Genomic DNA, 24432 nt, shown 5'->3' with positions numbered 1-24432 from the left:
AAATGTGTCAAAAGAGTTACGTAAAAGTTTATGTCTTACTTTACACATCCCACATATATTTATATCCATTACATTAATTAAATACTAATTAAACTACTGAATATTGTTTGATACCTGTGTCTGACAGTCGTAATAATCTCCATGAATTGCTGTACAGTTATTATTTTTCACCGGCATATTTTCCCCGTAAAATAAAACTTGTTATAAAGTTACTTTTGAAACAAATATTCAACATTAATTATGATTTATCGCAGCTTTTATTTTTATTTTTATTCCCAAGTGCATGCAAAAAGCTTTAGTAAATTTTTAAAATAAAAATAAATGTCTAATTTTAATAGAAATAATAAAATTAGACGTATAAAAAATTATAAACAATACTAGTTAATTACCGGAACATTATCAAGGAAAATATAAGGCTAAGAACAATTAAGTAAATGCCGGGTAATAAAATAAATTCCGAGTTAGCCATTTCATCATTATTGCAATCCATTCTGCTGTCATTCTTCCTCGTTGCTATCTTCCCAATTTCCATTTTACCTATCTGCCGGTATACCGAACCCTGGAGCAACCTTTATGGCGGTATAGGTATATAGATATACACTTTCCCATCCAATCCTCATCCCGAGTACGGCAATGTAATTTTTGTACGGTACACGCTCGGAATTTCAATATTGCCAAGCTTCCAACTTTATTTAACTTTTTTTACTAATCTATTTTAATTTATTTTATTTTATTTTTTATCCATCCACTTATACCAGTGCATTTTCCCGGAGGGCGCAAGTCTCACTTTTTATTTTTTTAATTTATTCAATTGGATACTCGCAATAAGTTTTGTTAATTATTTTTATCCATTTGACTCTTTACTTCATACAACATCAACATAAAACAGTTTGGCTAATTATTCCAAGGCTTTATCGTTATTTATATTAGGTTTAATCTACACTGTAAAAAAAGCGGTGTTAAAATGGACTCATTTTAACACCGCTATGTAACACCTGTGCATTAACACCGGTGTAGCGGTGCTCTTTTGCGGTGTTAAAAATCCGGTGTTAAACCGGTGTAACAGTAGAATAAATTTACACCGTATCGGAGTATGAATATTACATGATCCATAAAACACAATTAATATTCAATATTTATCAAAATGAGACAAGTAACATTTATTTAAGAATTTTCAATTTATAAAATTACACAGAAATCGATTTAATGAATGTTATACAACAAGTTAAATAGTATTTACAATATTAAATGTTTAGGAACTATATAATAATTATTTTTATTGTAACCATGATGTTTCTCATAATATAATGGATGTTTTAAACATGACAAATCTACAGCTGTGCAAAAATAAATTATCTATATGAAAATCATTTAAAAAAACGTTCAAAATTGTCGTAAAATTGTTCTAAAAATGTTTTAAATTCGTTGTAAAAGCACTCTAAAACTGTCCAAAAAATGTTCCAAAATTGTCTCAAAAATATCCGAAAAATGTCTCAAATGTATTCAAAATTTGTTTTCCAATAGTTAAAAAAATGTTTTAAGATTATTCAAAAAAGGTTCCACATAAGATTTAAGGACAAAATTTCAACTAAATTGCTTCAAATAAATTGCATTGATTCTAAAATTATCTTAGAAGTATTCCGAAAATCTTAAAAATAATACTTAAAAGTTATGAAATAATTACTAAAATCCACTATTTTAGAGTTTCCGAATATCTATATGATGTCCCAAAATTGTCCTTTAATAATGGTGTTAAAGTAACACGGATCGAAAATTTACACCGAGAGAATTTCACATCATTATTTCACACTACACAGCCATGTAAAGTGCTCTGGGTCCATTTTTACATCGAAACTTTTTACAGTGTATTTATTTTAATCAAAAACTTTTATCTACTTTATATTTTATTATTTTAAACTTTCTAAATTAAATATTAACTTTTTTTTTATTATTTATCTTTAATTATTAAACATAAAAAGTTTAATTATAAAAATTGTGTTACTTAAAATATTATCAACACCGGAAAATTTATAACACCGATTTAACACCGAAAAAAAATATTTACACCGCGACCGGTGTTACTGCTACACCGATTTCGGTGTTGAATTTAACACCGTACACCGCATGGACTCACACCGGTTTTTTTTTTACAGTATAACAATAACAAAGAGAATTAAGACAGTTGAGAAAATATTCATTCTCATCTTGTATATATTATAGTATGTAATAATGTATATGAGTAATCGCTGACTACCATGATCTGCATCACGATAGGCACGTACCCACAAACATACCTACCTAATAAATCCATTAAAATTTATTGTACCACAACCTCTGGTTCGCAAGATCTGCACGCTATCCAAAGTTTTTTTTTTTTTTTTTAAATATTATTTATATTTATTGTTACTTTACTCAAACATACGGTTTATGTTTACGTTTATAGTTTTTATAATGTCACAACATGCACCAAGCAAATAATTACTGATTTTTGTCATTAGTTATTACTACTGTAATATAATAACTTTTTAATCTCTGTAGAGCCGGTACTTTCCCAAAAGTATGCGTAGTCATCACGCGAATAAACCTTTTAACTATTTTACTTTCTCTATAATTGTTGACACTGAATAAATCTTGTTATTTTTTTTTTTTTAACGGTTTACTTTAAAGAGAAAATTTGCCGTCACTTTTTTCCGTAATTTTGCAAAAAAAAATTATTTATTAGGATTAAATTATAATAATTTTCTTCAAAAATAAGCTTCAAAATTTATTCGATTTTAATTAATTATTTTTTTAAGCCAAAATTTGATTTAAAAAATTTTTATTGATTTAAAAAAAAATAAATAATTAGTCATAGAGATTAATTTAAAAAAAAATTATTTTTACTGTATCCAAAGAATAGTAATAAAGGAAAAAATTATGTAACTTGTATCAAGTCTTGATGTATTGTAAAAAAGTAACTTTCCGACATAGAGATGTTGATAGCAAATTTTATTAACTTTTGGGAAGCCAATTTAAAGTTAATACTGTACTTTGAAAGCGCGAACAGAATGAATTAAATTTTTTTTACCCGTTTCTCATTGTGTATGAATGGAGAATTCTTGTAAAGAAAAGTTTATAAACATAATGTAACTAAAAGTTACTATATTGTAAGAATAAGAATAAGATATAGTTTATAGGGGAATAAATAGTAAGTACGTAGCTCCGTGCACTGTATAGCCAACTCACTACTTTTATTTCCTTGGATGAGTCACTCAGTTCTTATGGCAGACTCGCCAACACGTGTTTTGCGTTCAATTTTTTCGTGAGCTTCAGATGTTAAAGTGCTTTGTTTTTAATTTTTAATAGACTTAATTAAAAATAAGTATTGATATAAACAAAAGTATTTAATTTAAAGTTATTTTCTGAGATGAGATTAATCTTTTTAAAGTAGGTCGTTACTTTTTTCCGAGAAAGTTTAACCAGGAGTTATTTGGACCGTAAAACGCGAAAGTTATATATCTTGGATCAGTGATAGGTTTCAAAAAGTTTGTGTCTAGTTTTTGAATTTTCATTTTTCCGAAATAAAATTCAGAGGTAAGGTGTTTTTATTTTAAAATGACAATATTTAAAAAATAATAATAACGGAGACAATTTTTATTGGGGTGATTAATTTTTACGACAAACTCGTAATTTTTATTTAAATTTTTAATCTGTTTTGTTCTTAATAACGAGAACAGACCGATGAAAGGCAATAAGATAATCATAATTTCCTTTTTCCTTTGCAAATGCTATTTCTTTATTTGATTTATTTTATCGGCTGTATCAACGCTCATATTTAGCTATTAAATATTGGCAATATTTTATAAAATCCCGACCTAGACAACAATATAAATTTTTTATTACCAAGTAAGCTTATCAGTAAAGACAAACGACGCAGTTTGCCAGTATCAACATTAAGTTAAGAACATTGTTCTGTATAAGATAAAGTCCGACAGGTTTTGTATACTCAGCGCAAGAAGAGAAGACTTACTGATAAAACTTGCTGAAAGGCATACATATACGCTTTTTATTTCATCATTATTCATTATGAAAGGGTAAAATGAACTGTAGATTAAATTAAAAAAGAAAAAAAAAGTTTTATATGATAAAAATATTTAATTTCGAACGAATTTCCGTAAAAAAAAAAAAAAAAAAAAAAGACCATAAATCACTGATGGGACTCGAAATTTTGAATAGAACACACAAAGTATGATCGATTACAGTTATGAAAAATATTATTAAAAAATAAAACAATGAAAAAAAGTTCAAGTTATTTTAAACGTCAATCATCGCGCATTGATTTTTCGCGGAGAGCCGATGCTTGCACAAGACACGTTGTTTCGCGATCAATCAACGGGGAATATTAAAAAATAAATCACCCGGTGTAATTAAAAAAGTTTTTAGTGTAATTAAGATATATTATTGGGTCTAATTTGAATGAAAATGAAACTGAAAATCGAAAGAATAAAAATGAAATGAGGTAAAAGGGAAAAGCTTAGGCACATTTAGTTTTATCGATGCAATTTTAAACCACTTACCAACTTCTCAACCCGAAAGCATTGTTTTTGTTTCGTAAATAGTAAGCGAGAAACAATAAACCCAGTAATGTGTATCGTGCTTGAACTTTAAGTACCCGACGCTCAGTAATGCTCCTCTGCTGCTACTTCTATTTATCTTTTTTTGGTTCTCATCCCGCAAACTTTATCGTACCAACCTAGCCAGAGTTAGCTTTACTTACATTTAAAAGAAACCCAACCAGAAACCAGAAACCATTCAGACCATTAAACCCAATGAACATGAAATTGCGGCTATTTGCTAATTAAACTCCGGAACATTATTACCACTATAATTATTCAGGGAAGATCTGTTCAGACGGCTCAAAGTTATTTATTTGTCGTCATTTTTATTTTAGAGTCACTACAAAGGTTTGTGCTTTTTCAAGGTTTCACATTATTCTCACCGATAGTCAATTTATTATTATGATAAGTATTTAGGCTGCATTCGAAAATACTCTATCTTTAGATACATAATTAAGAATTGACCTTGTATCTTGTGAACTATTGACATTTTTAAAGATATAAGCTCACTCCGACATTACACTCATCAAGAGCTTTCATTTGAGTACCCACTTCAATTTTTCATATATTTATATATATTATATATATGTATATATGAAATATATATAAAAAATGTATGTGGGTACTCAAATGAAAGCTCTTAATGAGTAGAATAAAGGAATGAGCTTATATTTTTAAAAACATCAATATTTGCATCATATATGCATTTTTGATATATATTTCATATATACATATATATAATATATATAAATATATGAAAAATTGATGTGGGTACTCAAATGAAAGCTCTTGATGAGTGTAACATCGGGATGAGTTTATATCTTAAAAAATGTCAATATTTAAGAAATTACAGTGCAATTTAACAAAAGTCATTATTTAATAAAGCAAAATTTTATTTATGTAACGGCAATCACATAGTGCAATCTTTCTTAACAAAATTGCAGCAACAAAAAATACAAAATAAAAAAAAAATCTGATAATAAATTCCGTAGAACAGTTTTTTTTTTTTAATTTACTTTTAATAAAATTTCAGTACGATAATAAATTAAATCTTCCACGCATGCGAGCATGCGAGATAATTCCCTAAATATTTAATATTTTCCTCTTACATAAAAAAAAAATGATTGATTTTTCTAAATTTCCAAAGAAATTTCCCCCTTAATGGAACTTAACCCCGAATCATTAATATTTTGATCATCAATTTCCATTGTTGTAACTTCCGGCACAGTATACCGTTATTAGATTAATAATATGAGTAGCGCTATCAGGGCTATCAGCCGGGTGAGATGATGATGATGATGATGGCGATGGCCTACATCCATCAAATATATAATCAATGCTCTCTTAGATTATCTCCAGGACATTACAATATTCCGAAGTTAATTCATCATCGTAGACACCGAGGAAGAGAAGTGAAGTGAGGTCCAAGCTAAAACGCAATCCGAATGTTTCTAGTACGAATTTCCGGTCACGTGAGTCATGGTCAGGGTGAATTAAATTGTGTGTCATTTTAAATTGCTCCCATTACTCGCAGTCATTTAAGCTGTTTAAAGAGAAGCATATCAATCATTCACTTTCATTCCTGTCTGCTCTATTCTTTTCTCTTTTGTTTCTCTCTTATTTAGATTTATTTTTTATTTTTTCATTTCGCTCATTCTTCTTCCGAGGGAGTTTTAAAAAAACCTCCGCTGAGATGAGTATCATTAGTTCCACCAAAAGACAAGTCATCTTCTTTTTGGCTCGTTGCCTGCAGTTGATCTTGACGATCAAGAGATATAATCAGACCGGCTGAACTTTCTTCAGATTTACAATATTCACCGGCTTAACATTAATTATTCTGTTGGTTTGTTTGTTTTTTTTTTTTTTTTTACTGATTTTAATAATAATATTAAAAAAACAAATAATTTTATTTTTTTTTTTTTTTCAAGTATTGTTTTATTATTTTAATTTAAACGAGGTTCTTATTTTAGAAACGAGTGTTTTATGGACAATAACGCCCGGTCATTCGGGATAAAATTTAATACGAGGCCAGTAATTTATGTGTTCTTATCGGAGAGTTTTATAAACATTAAATTACAGGGTGATGATGGAGAGAATAAAACGTGTGCCAAAATCCCGTCTATAAATATATTTACGGATTATGTATATATTTACGTATTTAAAATTTATATTTGTTAAAAAAAAAAAAAAAAAAAAATGGGTTGTCATCAGCGGAGATAACTTTTTATTGTTTAGGTGAAATTAATCATAATAATAAATATAATAAAAATAATAACGTGCAGGAGTATGTGTGCTATAATACAGAGAGTGAATTATCTAGAGAAGAGAAGAGATAAAGCGTCCTTCCGCTTACTGGTGACTGTAACAAATTTAGCTGGCAGAAACAACGTGAATTTATTAACTGACCCTCGTTTTTTATGCCTTTACTCTTTTCGAACACGTTGACTCATCGTTTAATCATGGACGGATAATTAGGCTTCTGGAATTATATTCAGAAACCGGTTAGTCCTGTAAGGAGCAGACTTGTTCGTCGATCAACTTTATTCGAGGCCTAAACCATCGGCTTTTAACTTTTTTATTCTGTCTTCTGTTATTTTTAGTCAACCCGACTCTAACTTATTCGATTCAAGCCTCAACCTCCCAGTCCTCTATCTTAGGATTAAATAAATAACGCAAATACATTGCCACATTCGATCTTTTATTTCTTTTTAAGGCATCAAATCCATTTCCACTCTATACTACATTACTTACAGTCTTCGGCGAGTAAGCGATACTATAAACAAACAAATAACGCTTACAAGGTTCTGACCTACACCAATTGCTTTGTATTTTTTATTTATTTTACAACAATGACGTTTTTTACTAATGACAATTCTTATCTAATCGTCGGTATTATCCGTACAAATTAACGGTTTCAACTATTTTTTTACATGCTCGTATTTGGTCAAATAATAATTTTAATACAAAAAAATTTAATTTATAAAAAACAGAGAATAATTTTGAACTTTTTTTTTTTTTCATTAAAAATTTACAAAATTCTATTTTAATTTTTTCAGAGTTTGAAAATAAAATAAAAATTTGTCTTATTTTTTTTTTTCTTAAAAAAATTTAAATTTATTATTTAAAGTCTTAATTTTTTTTTATTACACAACTGTTCGTCTAGTATAAAGTAATAGCGAAGAAAAATGACGGCGACATCACGAATGCACACACATATATATAATAAATGTATGTACAAGCTAAGCTAATCTTCAAATATTTACATTGATGCATTATGGGCTGTACCTGAGGAACGCCTAGCTCGAAGCGTAGTTATATTACCAACACAGAACTCCGGCTTCTGGCAACAGGATTTTACAAGGAGAGTGCTCCGATGAATACACAAGTGCACTATCGTTGTCACACTTGCTAAATTACAATATTGGCTGAGTACACATTCCGAGTCTTAACTATCGCTCCGAAGCTCCTCTTAAATATTATATAAAAACATACAGCGCATTTATTCATCGAGCTTTTATTTCCTCTATTATGCAACTGCTAAAATATTTAAAGAGCCAGTTCTCAAAAAAATCAAACTTTACTTTTACAATTTATAAATTACTTATCATTTTTTTTTGTATTTTTGTTACAGAGCGCAGACAACCATAGAATCCTCTTCGCCCACTTGTCGGATTACCAAATATACAAGATTCCGAACACAAAGAAGCTTTTTAACGCGCCCTTTCAGTGGGGCGCCTGTCTGCGGCCATCCAGCAACGCTGACGCCGAAGACACCGAACCCGGAGTCTCCGGACTCAAAGTCATTGGTTTCAACACGGAAAAGTCTCACACCTGCTGGCACCAAGCCATGAGACTTGCCAAGGTAATTATAGACGATATTTATTCATCATTAAACTAGTTCTTGCTTTTGGTGAATTATTCAACTCGCGAAAATATTTTTTGATACCGTTAATTTTAATATCAGACCTGATATTACTTAATCTGGTTTTATAGGTCATATTATACTAAATATAAAAATAAAAAAGTAAATTATCAATTATTTATTTAAAAATTTGAATTTTTTACACATTATTTTTATTTCAAAAATCATTTTTAAAAATTTTAAAAATATAAAAATAATTTTGTCGACTTCGTATATTATTTTTAAATTTTTTTGGTCTTAAAAAATAATCCAATATGCATTATATTTATTATAATTGGTTAAGAAGTTAATATCCCAAGTTTTAACTCTCTTATAGTGAGAGGATAAAGCGACCATGCGCCACCTGTCGGAATTTTTTAGAACTAACTTTGACCAAAAATTAAATATAGGCATATTAAACCATGTGAGGCTTAAAATGAAAATACCAATTAATATTTTTTTATAAAAAAAAACATTCAGCTGTAATTTGCACTAAAGATCAGCCAGTAAATGTTTAAAGGTGTCGCTGAAGAGAGAGGTAGTTAGTAGCCGTACGGCAACATAAAGTCTAACAAAGGTGGAGGTTAAAAGTAAAGTAACGAGGCTCAGTATTACGTAAGGGCGAGGGTGAGAGTAACAGACTGTTGTGGTGGTGTTGAATCTCTATAACGGTAGAATGCTAGGAGCGCCCTATTATCCAACTCTTTAGGGGTAGTTCCTTCTATTCTTTTCTTCTCCGGTGGCTAAGTACCGGCTCAGACCACTCTCAAGACCTGACGCAAGGTCTCTAGTGGGCTTTCTTCTCTTGTGATCGACTCGTCTTCCACCAAAGGAGGAACTGGAGGCCCGAGACCAGCTCACAAGATTCGCTAAAAACTAAAACTCAGACAAAAAACCAGAGTATCAAGAAATTAACAAAAAATGTTAAATAAAAATCCGGATTCTCGAGCTAACGCGGTATTCTTGGGTACTCTTATTCTTCGCCGACTTATACGGCGGTTTTGCTGAAGAAGAGGACCTCGAGAGCAAGGTCTAGCTCGGCCTTTGACTGACTGACGGCTAACGTAACTCTTCTCAGTTAACTTTTATTTAAACTCCACTCTTCTATATTAAAGTCCGTGCTGTACGCTTCAACACACGGATTAGCTTCAACATCTCTGGCTTGCTTCTTTTTTGGTCTTCACATTATGACCTTTTTTTCCTGTCAGGGATCAAGAAGTTATACCCATTGCCCAGAAGGTTGTATTTATCTTTTCAAACTCCACTTTTTAACTTCAACTTCGTTTTCTTTCCTTCAGACACGCCAACTTAAACTTCACCAGTGCCTTATTTATGGCTATTATCTTTAATTGCTGTTGTTATTATTATTATTATTATTATTATTATTATTATTGCCTCTGAAGTTAAAGAAGAAATTTAAAAAGTAGAAAAATTTTTTTACAACTTCAAATTCTCAGAATTAAATAAAAGAAAATGAAACAGGTTTTTTGTAGACCGATATCAGACGAAACTAAAATAAATAGAGTTTAAAAGAAATAAATAAAACAAGACTATGGATTTTTTTATTACCGTAATAGAGCACTTGTTTTATTACAGAATAATGCATTAGTCTCGTGAAAATTTAGCGTCGCGACGAGACTCTTATTGTGCCCTCGAGCTATCGACAAATCACCTCTCTTTGCCGAGGAAAAAATCTCTTACTTAACAAGCACTTCTTACAGTCTGCAAATACCCTGTTTTTCCTTTAATTAAAAATTAAAACTTTATTTATATTTATATCAACTTAAATTATTTATTTAGTTTATTAATTGCCCTCGGAATAATAAAAATAATAATTTTGTTCGAGATAAATTCTCTTTGGCAGTATTATGTAATCAGGAAACTATTCACCTAGCAACAAAGCCCCGGTAGTAAACCGTTTCTCGATTAATTGCATACTACTTTGATATACACTACACTGTATAATATACTCGATGAACAATGTAATTAATAATTCTCAAATCAACTACTCGTTCATGCCTATATTTACCAAAAATAATACTCACGGTATAATACTCTGTGCCGGTAATTAAATTTCAAATATTCCATTTTTATTTTTAAATAATTAAAAATAAAAATCGGGTTTTTTTTTTAAGGTTTAATTAAATAATCTAGATTATTAAGAGAATAAGAAAAATTTTGTGGCCAGTGTATTTATATGATAAAATCGGTTTTTATGGTTAAATTAAGTATCATTAAAAAGGTCTTGACCTGGAGTTGTGCCTTTTTAAGGTTTCATATCATTCTTACCAATAGTCAATTTTTGATGATAAGTATTTAGGCTGCATTCGAAATTTCTCTATCTCTAGATATATAACTAAGAAATGACCTTGTATCTTGTGAACTATTGACATTTTTAAAGATATAAGCTCATCCCAATGTTACACTCATCAAGACCTTTCATTTGAGTACCCACATCAATTTTTCATATATTTTATATATTTATATATTTCACAAATACCATATATATGAAATATATAAAAAATGCCATGTGGGTATTCAAATGAAAGGTCTCGATGAGTGTAACATCGAAATGAGTTTATATCTTAAAAAATGTCAATAATTAAGAAATGACATTGTATCTTGTGAACTATTGACATTTTTAAAGATATAAGCTCATCCCGATGTTATACCCATCGAGACCTTTCATTTGAGTACCCACATCAATTTTTCATATATATATATATTATATATTTATATATATAGCATATATATATATATATATATATATATATATATATATATATGTATATATGAAAAATATATAAAAATGCATGTGGGTACTCAAATGAAAGCTCTTGATGAGTGTAACATCGGGATGAGCTTATATCTTTAAAATATATAGTATATATATGTATACATGAAAAATATATCAAAAATGCATGTGGGTACTCAAATAAAAGCTCTTGATGAGTGTAACATCGGGATGAGCTTATATCTTTAAAAACGTCAATATTTAAGAAAGTACAATGCAATTTAACAAAAGTCATTATTTAATAAAGCAAAATTTTATTTATAATTTACAAATCACGGCAGTCACATAGTGACTGCAAGGTTGCTAGTTTTAGATTAAATTCATTAAGTTTTATTTTTTAATTTAAATATTATTCATTAAAATTTTTACTTGATTGTCAATAAAAAAAATTTATTATTAAAAAAAAAATAAATTTTATTATTTTTTTGTTTCAGTATGGAAAACAGCTGAAGGACAATTACCGAGCGTTCAAGAATAAAAATGATCCAGCGAGTTCCGGTCGAACTTACAACAACGGCCAAATCGTAAGTGTTTTTTATCTAAAACTCTTTAAATTACACCTTAAAAAAAATTAAATCCGCAAAATTACCTAACTAATTAAACATAAAAAATAATGATCACGTTTGCGCGTTAATTTGTACCGGTGTAAAATATTTGACAAAAGATTTATACCCTGAAGTTTAATAGTTTAGCCGTCTAAAGTAAACTGGCTTATACTTATAATGTAGAAAATGTATACACGGGTCAAGCTAATATTATTTCTTGGACAGTTTACATGTCAGTTGGCCAACCGCGTCGAATTCACACTTGGATGATTAACAGCGGCCATACCCGTGATTACACATTTACACATCACACACACAGTCTGTATGCACTTGAAAAATAATATTTATCGCGGCTTGTACAATCGATAAGTAAAGTAACAAATCTCCCGAGCGATAATCACTTTTTATATTTACATTTCAAAGTGCACAATTTACAGTTACAAATAAAAAAAAATTATTTTTTATTATTCTTTTATGTAATCAAAAGTATTTCACACCTTTTAATAAAGACTTACCATCGCAAATAATCAATAATATTTATCCAATTGGTAATTTAAAAGCTTTAGTCAGTAAATTTCTTTGAAATTCGATAATCACGATAATGATAAAGCATTTAATTAAAAGCTGTGGTTGTCAGTGTCTAACAATCTGTCCAAGTGTGACCTCGAGCTGTCAGGAATCGAGTTACCGATTACGGTAGAAGTGCTCTCTCGGGACATCCTTCCTCGTTACTCAGCCCGCGAACTTAAAGATATCCGTTGACTAGCTAGCAGACAACGTTTTTTTATCAATCCCTCTCCTGTCGTTTGACAATAAAAAAAAAGCTAAAAAAAATTAAACCCAAGTGTGAAGAAGTGACAGGATTTATATTCTCCTTGACCTTGGAGTAAATCTCGTTGTTAGAGGGAACAGAGCTGAAGGAATGAGGAATAAGGAGTAAGAAGGAAGCCTGAGTATTCCCAACCAGTCAGGCATCTCTCCCATTTTACGATCACTTCCTCTTGTCTCATCCAAAGTACTCATCTTACAACTACTGCTCTTACTCTTGTACTTCAGACTCCTCTTCACTTCCCCTCCCTTAGCTTGTACTTCTTTTCACTTATCCTTTATCCTTATCCGTTGTCGCCCTGGTAAGATACTGCTCCTGCTCTTGCACACCAACATAACACACAAAAACTAATACACAGCTGAGTTTAAGTAGTAGTACAACACGACGGCATATCAGCTCATCTGCATTTAACAGTAGCTCTCTCCTGCTGCCGTTAAAATTTGACGACCGTTCCTGGTGATGCTTTTAGAGCTGCTAGACCTTGTATTTCCCCTGTAGTAACGATCCACTCCAGAGACTGATGGCGGTATAAATACTCTAGACTATAGAGTATAGACTATACTGCCGGTACCGGAAAGTACGCGCTCTGGATGATGATCATGATGAGGTAAAAGATTAATACTACACAGTAGGGTATATCAAAAGTATAAAAAAAATTTTTTTGTCAAAATTTGAACACTTGTTATTTAAATAAACATGTGAAAAAATCTTTTTGAACTTTGGCATTTTATATCTTGCTTACAACAACTGATCGGAAAATGTTGTATATTTTTTTGTAGGAATTTAAATGATCTATACTGATAGAAGGATTTCTTAGCATTTAAGATTTTTTTGTATTTAAGAAATTATTTCGACGGTCTGATTAGCAATTGGTCTAACTCCTTATTTTTTAAAGGGTGATTTTTTAACATTTTGATACAGCAATAGTCCAATTATAAATTATTTGAATGATCCAATCCAAAATATTATACCTCTATTAGATATTAATTATATTAAATGCTTTTTTAAAGTGATATTAAATTTTGAATCAATTGTTTTTTCATACAAATGGAAGATTTTCTAAAATGGAGTTAGACAATTTGCTAATTAGAACGTCGATTTGTTAAACATCATTTCTTAGTATTTAAAAAATATTTCTTAGTATTTAAGAAATATTTATTAATACTTATAATATTTATTAAATACTAAAAACTATTCTTTAATTACTAAAAAATGATTTTTTTAATACAAATAAATCATCTTAAATACTAAGAAATCCTTTTATCAGTGTACCAAAAAGGTTTCTTATGATTTTTTGATAAACTTACTTTTTCAAAAGTTATTAAAGGTTGAAATCAAACATACCAACTTTGCAATTTTTCTTTTACTTATTATATAAATTTTTAGTAAAAAAAATTTGATACACCCTACTATTAACTATACGATTAAAGGATAGTTTAAGGAGGTCCTTTCGCCGCCAATGTAAAATAAAAAATATTAGATTATGAGTAAATTTAATTTTTTTCTAATAGTTAAGGTCCTTATTTATCTAATAGTGAGGTTTAAATTATACTTTACCGGACAAATTTTTGAAAAAATAAAGTTTTTAAATGTTAGTATTTGTTCAGAGTCTTACGAGAAAGTCACACGTTTGCAGTATTTCTCAAATTATACTATCAGTCATGGATTAGATGAAGTAAAAAAAAACTAAAAATTAGATTTTCGAAATATTCAGGTTTCTTTTTTTGCAATAAAATATATCAGTTACCGAGATATTTATTGAGAAATTAATATTTAAAAATCACAAAAAATTCTCAAGTAACCTACAATAAAATGGAGTCAAAACATTTGGCAACGTTTGCTAAGTTCTTGCAGATCTTAGTATATCTTGTAACAACAAGTTAAAGTAACTATATTATTTTTTTTTTAAATCTATAACAAAACAATGCAAGGTATATTTATTTAAGTGTGTCTAAAATTAATTTTTTGGTAGATAAAGTCAGTCCTGCTTAGAACTTAGTAAACCCGAACGCAGCCACTGACTGCAAAAACTTAAACGTGGTTAAGGTTATATTGTGCAAATGAAAATGTAAACAACCGAAGTACAGCGTTGCCAAATCACGGACAGGTTACTAGCAGCTGATTTGAAAGAGTCAAATTAATTTTTGTATTTAACTATTTTTTTTTATTTTCAAAATTTCAACGATTAATGCCTCATATACTATTTATTATTTAATTTTAGGAATTTTTATGGGTTTTTTATTTTAATTTATCGTATATTGACTACTACAATTGTTTTGACTCAACTGGAGCGAAAGGACTTCCTTAAACTAAAGAGTCTACAAAGTTTGACATGTGATTGTCAGGAATAAACGACACACCTAGCTGAGGAGTAGAGTAGAGAATTAAAAAACATAAATAATAAGTAAAGGGCGTCTCCTGATTACCTGGTACCTGATTATTGGCAATTAGGTGGGTTAATTACCTCGGTTAGTCGTCGATAATCAGGTTAATCCGAGGAACAAAGGTAACTCAGTTAAATAAACTATTAGCTGGATCAACTACACGTGCGATATAAATCACCCCATTATGTGATGAACATAATAGCACACGTTGTCACATGTTAACATTAGTCGCTTTGAAATTGATTCCAATCAGAGAGTTGTCCGCTTTCAGGCTGTATCTGGGAACATGAAAGAAGAGACTGAAAAAGAAGTAAACTGAATATAAAAAAAAAAAAAAAAAAAAAAAATACCAGAGGAAGGCTTGCCATTGACTGACCTATCGATATCAATTCGCCTCATTTTCTCTCTCACTCTCACGACTCGCCTTTATTTTATTTTCCTTTTACAACCCTCGCCCTCATCCTCTTCTATCTTTATCTCTATCTACGGTTTCTTCTTTCATTTTATTTTTTATCGCCTACGATGGGTCATTCCCTCGGACATTCCTTTTGTCGATTTTTCACGTACCATCGAGCGACTGACAAGGGCGCGGTACCGCTCGGTTGTGCCCTCAGAGTGACCAGTCCTTATATATGTATATATGTATATATAATATATACTATCAGAGAGCAAATGCTCTTAAATTACCCTGATTAGTTTTGTAAATAAATTTTTTAATGAACGAGAAATAATTATTCAGTGTAAAAATAAAAATGCGGACATTTGGAGTTTGTAAAATCGTGGAAATGACCAGGGACGAGAAAAAAGCGGACTAAGAGGAAATTTAAGTAGAGAAAAAGGTGATAGAGGTGGACACGGGTGAAGGGATGAAAAAGAACGCGGTACAGTGGCGCAGTGAGCGGTTTTAAAAGTCGAATAAAAAGCCCAGCCGGCTGTTGCTACGCGCGAACTATCGACCGGTCTCTAGCTGCGCTTCTCTCCCTTTACTTTGCTATATATGTGTATATATATATATATATATGTATGTATATGGATCTACTCTGTCTCCTGGGGACATGGGATAGTATGACCGTAGATTGGAGAACGACAAGGACGGAAAATAAGTGTATGTATATATATATAAAAGGTAGACCAGTGGAGAACACGCCTCACCGAGTGTTCCTGGTTCACACAAATATTTAGTTGGGTTTTCCTTTTCCGTGTAGTACCCGGTCTACTTATTTACCCAATAAATCCTTTTTACGTTTTCCATCCAGCAATTCGTGCGCTTCTCTTCTCTTATTTCTACCACCACGGTTTATCATTATTATTGTTGCTATTTTTTATTTAAAAGTTAATATTTCTTTGGACCAAAGGTTAATATTTAGTCGTAAAACGGATTTGCTGAATATCATTATAATGACTTTAAATAGAGATTTAATGAGAAAGAGGGTTGTCGAAAAAATAAATGTTTCCGTGGAATATTGTATTATAAAAAGTCGGGAAAAAATGTGTTATCTTTAAAATGAATTTCTCTGGTGGGTAAAGTAATTATTTTTTAGAGCGTGTAAGTTTAACTTCTTCAGCACAATAAAACTTGTAGATCCCACAAAAGGCTCTTAAAGTAATGCTCACGACACGCGGATTGTTAATAAAATAATAGCAATACAACAATAGCTCATAAAATAGTTTTTAAATTGTAGCAATAAAAAATATTGCGGGCATAACACGACCGGAGCATGTTTTTGGATTGTAATATCATGGAGAAAGCTATTAAATTATTTAATATTATGTAGCTCACTGCTATTTTTATTTATCAGGTATTGAGGGTACTTTTATCATTACAGTTACTTTCTAGGTCAGATTAATTTTTGTTTCAATTTATTATTAGTTTTATAGAATCTTCATTTTATTCCGAGTAAAATGACGTATCGCTCGATGCAATCGGTCGTAGGTCGATTTTTGATTAATTGATTAATAAAATATTAACGCGATACTTTTAATTAAAAACTATTAATTGACATAGAGTGTGACTAGTCATTTTACTCGTAATTTTGAATTCTAGGTCGCGGTAGGAATGATTTTCAAAAATGCCAAACCTTTTTTTTTTTATTAATCATTAATTTAGCAAAAATTTCTTTCACCGTCAAATAAAATTAAATGACACATCGCTGGAGCAAATAAATCGTGGGTCGATTTTTGATTAACCAACAGTGTGAGTAGTATTTATTTGGTTTGGAAATTGCATTAGAGAATAGCTATTACATATAACAGATAATAGGAAGACCCAAAGTCCGTAGCGAGTTCAGTCGGTGGTCTAGTCGAGATTATTATCAATTGCACACAAGTTATTGTGGGACAAGCAAAGCAGATATTAGCTTGATAGAAACTATCGACCTGTCGCCGGTGTGGTCTTGTCTCATTTCCTCTTGGCTAGATGCCTCGCTCCGCTCCCGATCCGAGATTCCCCTCGCCACCAGCCCCTAATAATTTTCCGGTCGAACTCGGGACCCGGGAAACAGAACGGGTGACTCTCGGCGCTGTGGAACTCGGAGGTGCCGTAATTGGGCCGCCGTTCTTGAACCTCCTCCCATCCTTGCTCTACATTCTGCTCCACCAACTACAGTATGTTCAATATACATAGACATATACACATATATATTCCCCCGGTAGCATCAGCTAGCTCTTATTATCGAAAGGATCCCAACCTAAATCAACCTAATCTCCTTTGGAGCGTCGGAATCGGAGAGGACTCGGTGCAGTGCGCTGTATAGGTACCAACCATTTAGGTCGCGCACCAGCTACACCAACAGCGAGCCCAGAAATCCCCTTTACATCCAATCCTTTATCTATTTCTGTCCCTGTCTAGACTCACCACTTTTATTTATTATCTCTCTTGGTCTCTTTATCTTTATCTTTTCACTATTCTCAACAGCCACGTCGGTTGGCTGGCATCACGTTGGCGTCGCGCATGGAAATTTTTAATTTAACTTTACGACCCCGCTGGGATACGAGTAGAGTGTAGTCTCTGTACATACCCCTTGCTTTTATTTTATTTTCTTTTCTTTTCACTCATACTGCCGTACACTCCAGACTGTAAACTGGAAAAAATTTTCCTGCTTCCTTATTCTGGTTGTCTCGTTAGCTTTTTTCCTCTTTCCTTCCTGGTTTTCTCCAACCTCGGCGCATGTAATACACACATAGTGGAGATTTATAAGACACTGCTTAACAAAATCACAAACAAATACCACTACGTGAAATGAATTTTTATTTAAGGGATCATATGATCTAGAGATTGAGCATTTTGGGTTAATTAATTGTTTTTGAGTGAAATAGTACGATTGCTAGGGGGTATACGAAGTTTATGGCTGCATTAAGCGTTAGAGGGTCACATATATATGTGATATTGATGATATAATGGCTCTTTGGGGAGAAATGAGACTGTCAAGTGACGGGAGTCGATCGTAACACCGAACGTGATCGGACTTGGACTCTTGAGATGAGGAAATTAGACTTTTCGTCTTCGATTATCTCGATTATCCTCTCGAGAAATCTTCGAGACTCTAAAATGGCTTTACTTTGAAAATTTAAGACTTTTTTTTTTGAGATTCTGGCTCAGAGATTAGAATTACGGTAAAATTGATAGGGACTTTTTTTGTAGAATATTTACTACAAGAATGCTTTCAAATAATTTTGTTGTATCTTCATTATTTTAGCTACAAGCAGCAGCAGTTTAAACTTTTGAAACCTATGGATGAATTTTATAATTTTAAATTTGGAGTTTAAATTCAAATTTTGGAGAAAAGAATAAAGATAGAAAATTGATAAGGACCTTTTTTGTAGATAATAAAATTGTCTATAAAAAAATGAAATGATTTTTTCGTTTCTTCAATATTTGATCCATAATTTTGAATTTAAAGTTAAACATCAAAACTTGAATAAATTACTAATGGTAATAATAATAAATGAAATTGAAATAATACAACAAAAGACATAAATTAAGATAAAAGTACTCTGTAAGTAAAACTGAGCGAGCATGAAGTTTTTGTAACAAAAGAATGGACTCGTTTGCGAGTTACGAGTTTAAAGTTATGTTTTACAGACTGGGAAATTCAATAATATAACCTCTTTATAAGTTCCCTTGCGCTTTTTCCCGGAGCTTTTATAAATATTCCCTGCAGTAATAGCAATAGTGATTCCGTAGGGAAAGGGACTCGCCGATCGCGCTTTTCTCTAACGAAATTTCAGCGACATTATCGCCAAAAACGGGCGAACAATCGCCGGCGAAATTAAACGCGAAGTAAAACAAAGCTAGGTAGTTTTGTTTAATTATAACTATCGCAATACGAGCCATCAACTTTTGTAAATTACTCAAGTGTCGAGTTTCTCATTTCTCCTTTTTCTCTTATATTCTCTTTCCTACCAACAAATTTAATGAAAATAAACTTTTCCCGTTTACAAACTATTTATAAATGTTATTTAATAAAACTCTGCATAGACATTCAACTTGTCCCATCAAAATCTTCCATCTATTTCACTTTCAAATTTCACAGCAATTACTCCATTTAATTTACTTAACTTTGTACTCTAAAATTCTACCAATGTTAAATTTTTATTTCGAACGATAAAATTCATCTGTACAACAGTAGAATTTATTTTCAAAAAATATCGAGTACATATTCGATGACATAAAAACTGAATTTTTCGCGTGTCTTTGATCTGCCCTGCGGTATTTTATTAATTTACATTACGAAGAAATAAAAATCCCGAAAACGAACGCTCCAATAAAAAAAAAAATTTATATTCAAGTACCCAGTAATACCTCGGTGCGTTTGATAAAAAATATATATTTACATGTTTTTATTTACTCACTCGTAAAACGTTAAATTGCATGCGTAAATAATGGAACAATCAATTTTTTAGTGAAAATACTTTTTGAAAGTAAATCTCGCGCTAAAATCAAAGTCCACTCCAGATTTATTTGATTGGATAATCAGTGTAAAAAAGGTAAGAGTGATTAAGAAGCAAAATTCAAAATAACCAGGCTTGCTCTTACTTTTAGTACCTCTAAATCGATGGTAATTTGTGGTTGTCTCGACTTTCTCTTCGTTCACTCTTCTTATGCATCTCCATCATTCTATTTTTCTCCTCTTCATCCGACTTTATTTAGTTTATGGCTTTTACGTCAATAAAAAGTTGCAACTGAGAAGTTTACGACCGGCACTAAAACTCCATACTGCAAACCTTAACTTCGGGCCCCGTTAACTATCTATGTATCCGCGGATATAAAAGAGCTCTACAAACCAATCCAAGACATGACAGTATTTAAAATAGACTATGTTTTTACAGCAGACTTTACTGTTACAATGCAAGCATATTTGTCCGTCTTGGTCCATGTTTTAATGTCGAGGGTTCAGTTTATTCTCAACACTAGAATATTAATTTATATGTACCCTTTTGAATTGAAGATACTCAAATCTGCAGACTTCCTTCCTTTTTTTTTTATTTTTATCATTTCGTAAAAATTTTATAAAAATTGTCAGATGTACTCGGTAAAAATTTATAATTTATCAAATATCAAAATCAAAGACCCGGTAGTGTCTCGCGCTATACCACACAGAAAAAAAAAATTAAATTGAATCAAAAAAAAAATTCTTGAACCAAGAAAATAATTTTGAAAAGTTTCATTGTCTCGAATCAAGACTAAAAATTCTTTAATCAAGTAAAATTTACTTGAACCAAGAAAAATTTCTTAGTTTATGAATTTTTCTACTCAAATCAAGAAAATTAAGTTCTTCAAAATTATTTACTTATTTTAAGTAATTTTTTTTTCTGCACTGATAGAATGATTTGTTTATAGTTAAAAATATTTGTTAATATTTAACAAATCATTTATTAAAGATCACTTTTTAGTCCTTAATAAATATTTCTTAATATTTAAAAAGATTTATTAATATAAATTTAATAAATGAATATCAGATTTATTAAATACAAACAAATCTTTTTAATACTAAAAAGTGGTCTCTAATAAATGATTTGTTAACTATTAACAAATATTTTTTGGTACAAATAAATCCTTCTACACGGGAAAAAATTTCTGGGAAAATTTACGATACAACTATTGTAAAGCTGGACTATACTTTTATTACTATTAATTGTCAAATATTTTAGAAGAAAAAATACTATTTATTCATGATAAAATACGATATTACTATTGTAAAAAGTAAGAGATGAAAATTTCCAGTGCTGCCTCTGTATCTTTTCAATAGAACTATAGCAAATTTTACAATAGTTGAATTGGAATGTTTCTCAATTAATATGAGTGATGGCCGTGCACAGCGCTAGATTCCGAGTTTATGTAAATGTTAAAGGATACGGGTCTTAGTTTACCTCGGATAACGTAGAGGGAGTCTCTGGCTGCCAACACAGAGTTCTGGGTTCGATTCCCAGATAGCACGAAAATGTCGGTTTCTTTTTTCGATTACTGTACAGGTACCAATTAGTCCAACCTTCTATCTCTCTCCCTCCCTAATATTTCTTTTAAAAAAACCAACTGTGAATTTTTACAATAGTTGAATTGTAAAGTTCACAAACACATATTGTATAATTTGCTCTATAGTATTCGACTTTTTAAGACTCTTGCTAGTCTTATTTGTTGGATAAAATTTACAATAGTAGATCGTAAAAATTACTAAATGAGAAGTATAGTCCACCGTTACTATTTTATTTAGTAAAAATTACAATAGTAAAATAGTAAAAACTCCTTCAATTTTCTTTCCGTGTATCAGTGTGTGCAAGTACACATACATTATTACTGACATCTACGATTTAAAAAACCTACAAGAATATAATTATTCAACAAAAAATATAATAATACCAATGTATCATAATAATTTCATCAACAATTTGAAATCATTATAAATTCATAATGTTCACTGGAGTATATTCATATATATACATATATACCTTGATATATACCCACGGGACGTGTTTCATCTCGTCTCTAGCACGTTTGTGTCTGCGATATATCGTAAAAAACTACCCTATATATATATATATATATATATATATATATATATATATATATATATATATATATATATATATATATATATATATATATATAAAGGAGATTGAACGAACATCTAATCGATATGAACGCGCACCCTTCCAGTATATATCAACATTTCCCCATGGATGGTTCACCTTCTCTATTTGACACTAACTTACTGCACCCTATATGTATATATTGTCCATATATATTAATTTACATACACGAAAACACCCACACAACACGTAGATGTCGGTATTAAATGGCAAGTCGCGCTTGCGCAAACATTTGCAACCTTGACATTGAACAATATCCCCACTAATACACCGAATAAATTCTTTCTCTGTCGCTCTGGTGGAAGCAAAAAGGTGTGCGTTTGTTTAAGCGAGTTTTCACATGATGCCCCCCTCCCCCCCTGCTCACTCATTTATTCATACACATATGTGTGTACTCCTCACGAAGACTGAGGTCGAAACGTCATACTGTATATTACAGAGTTAGCCTCACCCACACGTGCATTAATCATTCGTCTCGAATTACCTAGGCAATCTCGTACAGAGATTATATATGTTGCCTATATATATGTGGCCGCATGATACATGAATATATATGACGAGTTATATACTATGTATTATATATTGTATATAATATATAGTACATGCTAAACGCCTATATACCCTCGGGAATATCCAATCCACATATCAATGTACGCACGTGTTACGTTAACTTCCACACACGGCTCACTACACGATGGACCCGATTATGGTCCTCCTATAGGCGCGTACTTCCTGCTCAACGTGTAATTATTATCTAATCACTTGTAATGCCAATTACATAATACCGAGCTTGTTTAATCATCTTTTTTTTTTTAGTTTGTTTTATTATTAATCTAACACGTAAGGCTAATGAAAAGACGCTCGGTAGTGGGGATTGATATTTTTAGTTTTTAAATTTGAAAAATTTATTTAATAATTTTTTTAGAAATTTAATTATTAAAAATTAAATTTTTAACGCAAAAATATATTTAAAAAAAATTGTACTATTGAAATTATTGAAGTTAAATTTAATTTTTAGTTTAAAGTAAATGTTTAAAAAATCTTCAGATTAAATAACAAAATTATATTTTAACTTGAAATAAAATTAATTTAAAAATAAAATTAAAAATTGAGAATAAAAATAAAATAGAGGTCAAGCTAAGTGAAGAAAATAATAATCGAAAAATGAAGAGAAATGATTAACGTAAAGTAATGGCAAAACTGTTCTGCTGAGCGATTACATCACACGATGGAAAATGTCTTTAGAGCGAGTTAAGTCAGACGCATCGAGGAGCACAATATTATTCAAGTGGAAAAATTCCAGATCCTGTCAGACAACTCCATTCATGTCAGCTCTTTTGCTCCAGCTCGGGCTCTGGCTCTTTGTGAGTAGCTTTCAGAGCCCTTACACTCCGCAGTACAATGCCGCCTGCTTGATACCTGAGAAATTTTTTTCAAACGATACCCGGTACTTATATATATTTATATATCGCGGATATGTATTTATTTATCCATCTACGGATACGGGAAAATAGAAAATAGAAAATTCAGTGAAACGTCTGGTTCAGTATCACATGATCCGCCGCTGACAATCCGCTAGACAGTTTAATAATTCTAAGAATTTCCATACCTGAATTTTATTTTATTTTCCACGTGTCTCGCTAAAGGATTTACGCTATCCATCCTTGTCTTGGTGATTGATATCCCGGAATTTTCGATTTAAATTTAATTATTCCCCGGATAGTAAATAATAGTAAACTAAATATTTAACAATTTTTTCTCAATTTATTCATAAAGCGTACCTACTATTTTTTTCCTTTGAATTTTTATTACATATATTTTATATTTTATATAAAAACTTATACATAATTTTACTTCAAATGTCAAACTACGCTGGTAGGGTTTATCGACAGGATTTCAGGATGTATAAAATAAAAGTGAATATATTTTAATAAAAATAGGATAATATTTTTTTCTCTCGGAACTTTTTCATCCTTCTTCTTCTTTACTATTTTATACATATAAATATTGAAATTAAATAATTTATTCACGTCAACTCTCCGAGGATGAATAAATTCGCGGGATTAATACAAAAGCGGGAATAAATGGTAAACATTAAATATCGACTATCAACTTAAATCCTGAATAAATAATAGGATTGTGCGACAGGGAAGGCAAAATAATATATATAAAAACAAATAATTTATCCAGAGCAATATTTCTTAAAATTTTCCGACACAATCGGACAGATTGGAGCTACGAATATACGAGAAAAGTTTATTATCTCTGGAAGAATGCCACCATATACATATAAATATC

General features: G+C 30.7%; 1 protein-coding gene across 4 annotated transcripts in view; it reads left to right on the top strand.

The window, feature by feature from the left end:
• Nucleotides 1-24432, top strand: part of LOC123260574 (growth factor receptor-bound protein 10-like) — a 221527-nt gene that overhangs the window by 175114 nt on the left and 21981 nt on the right. For all 4 annotated transcript variants that reach the window (XM_044721739.1, XM_044721742.1, XM_044721740.1 and 1 more), the window contains 2 exons: nt 8227-8457; nt 11725-11814. In XM_044721739.1, the coding sequence (XP_044577674.1) occupies nt 8227-8457; nt 11725-11814 (321 nt within the window). The remainder of the gene's footprint in view (nt 1-8226; nt 8458-11724; nt 11815-24432) is intronic.

Source organism: Cotesia glomerata, linkage group LG3, assembly GCF_020080835.1.
Source record: "Cotesia glomerata isolate CgM1 linkage group LG3, MPM_Cglom_v2.3, whole genome shotgun sequence".
Classification (NCBI taxonomy): domain Eukaryota; kingdom Metazoa; phylum Arthropoda; class Insecta; order Hymenoptera; family Braconidae; genus Cotesia; species Cotesia glomerata.
This window is presented reverse-complemented; position numbering and strand designations above follow the sequence as displayed.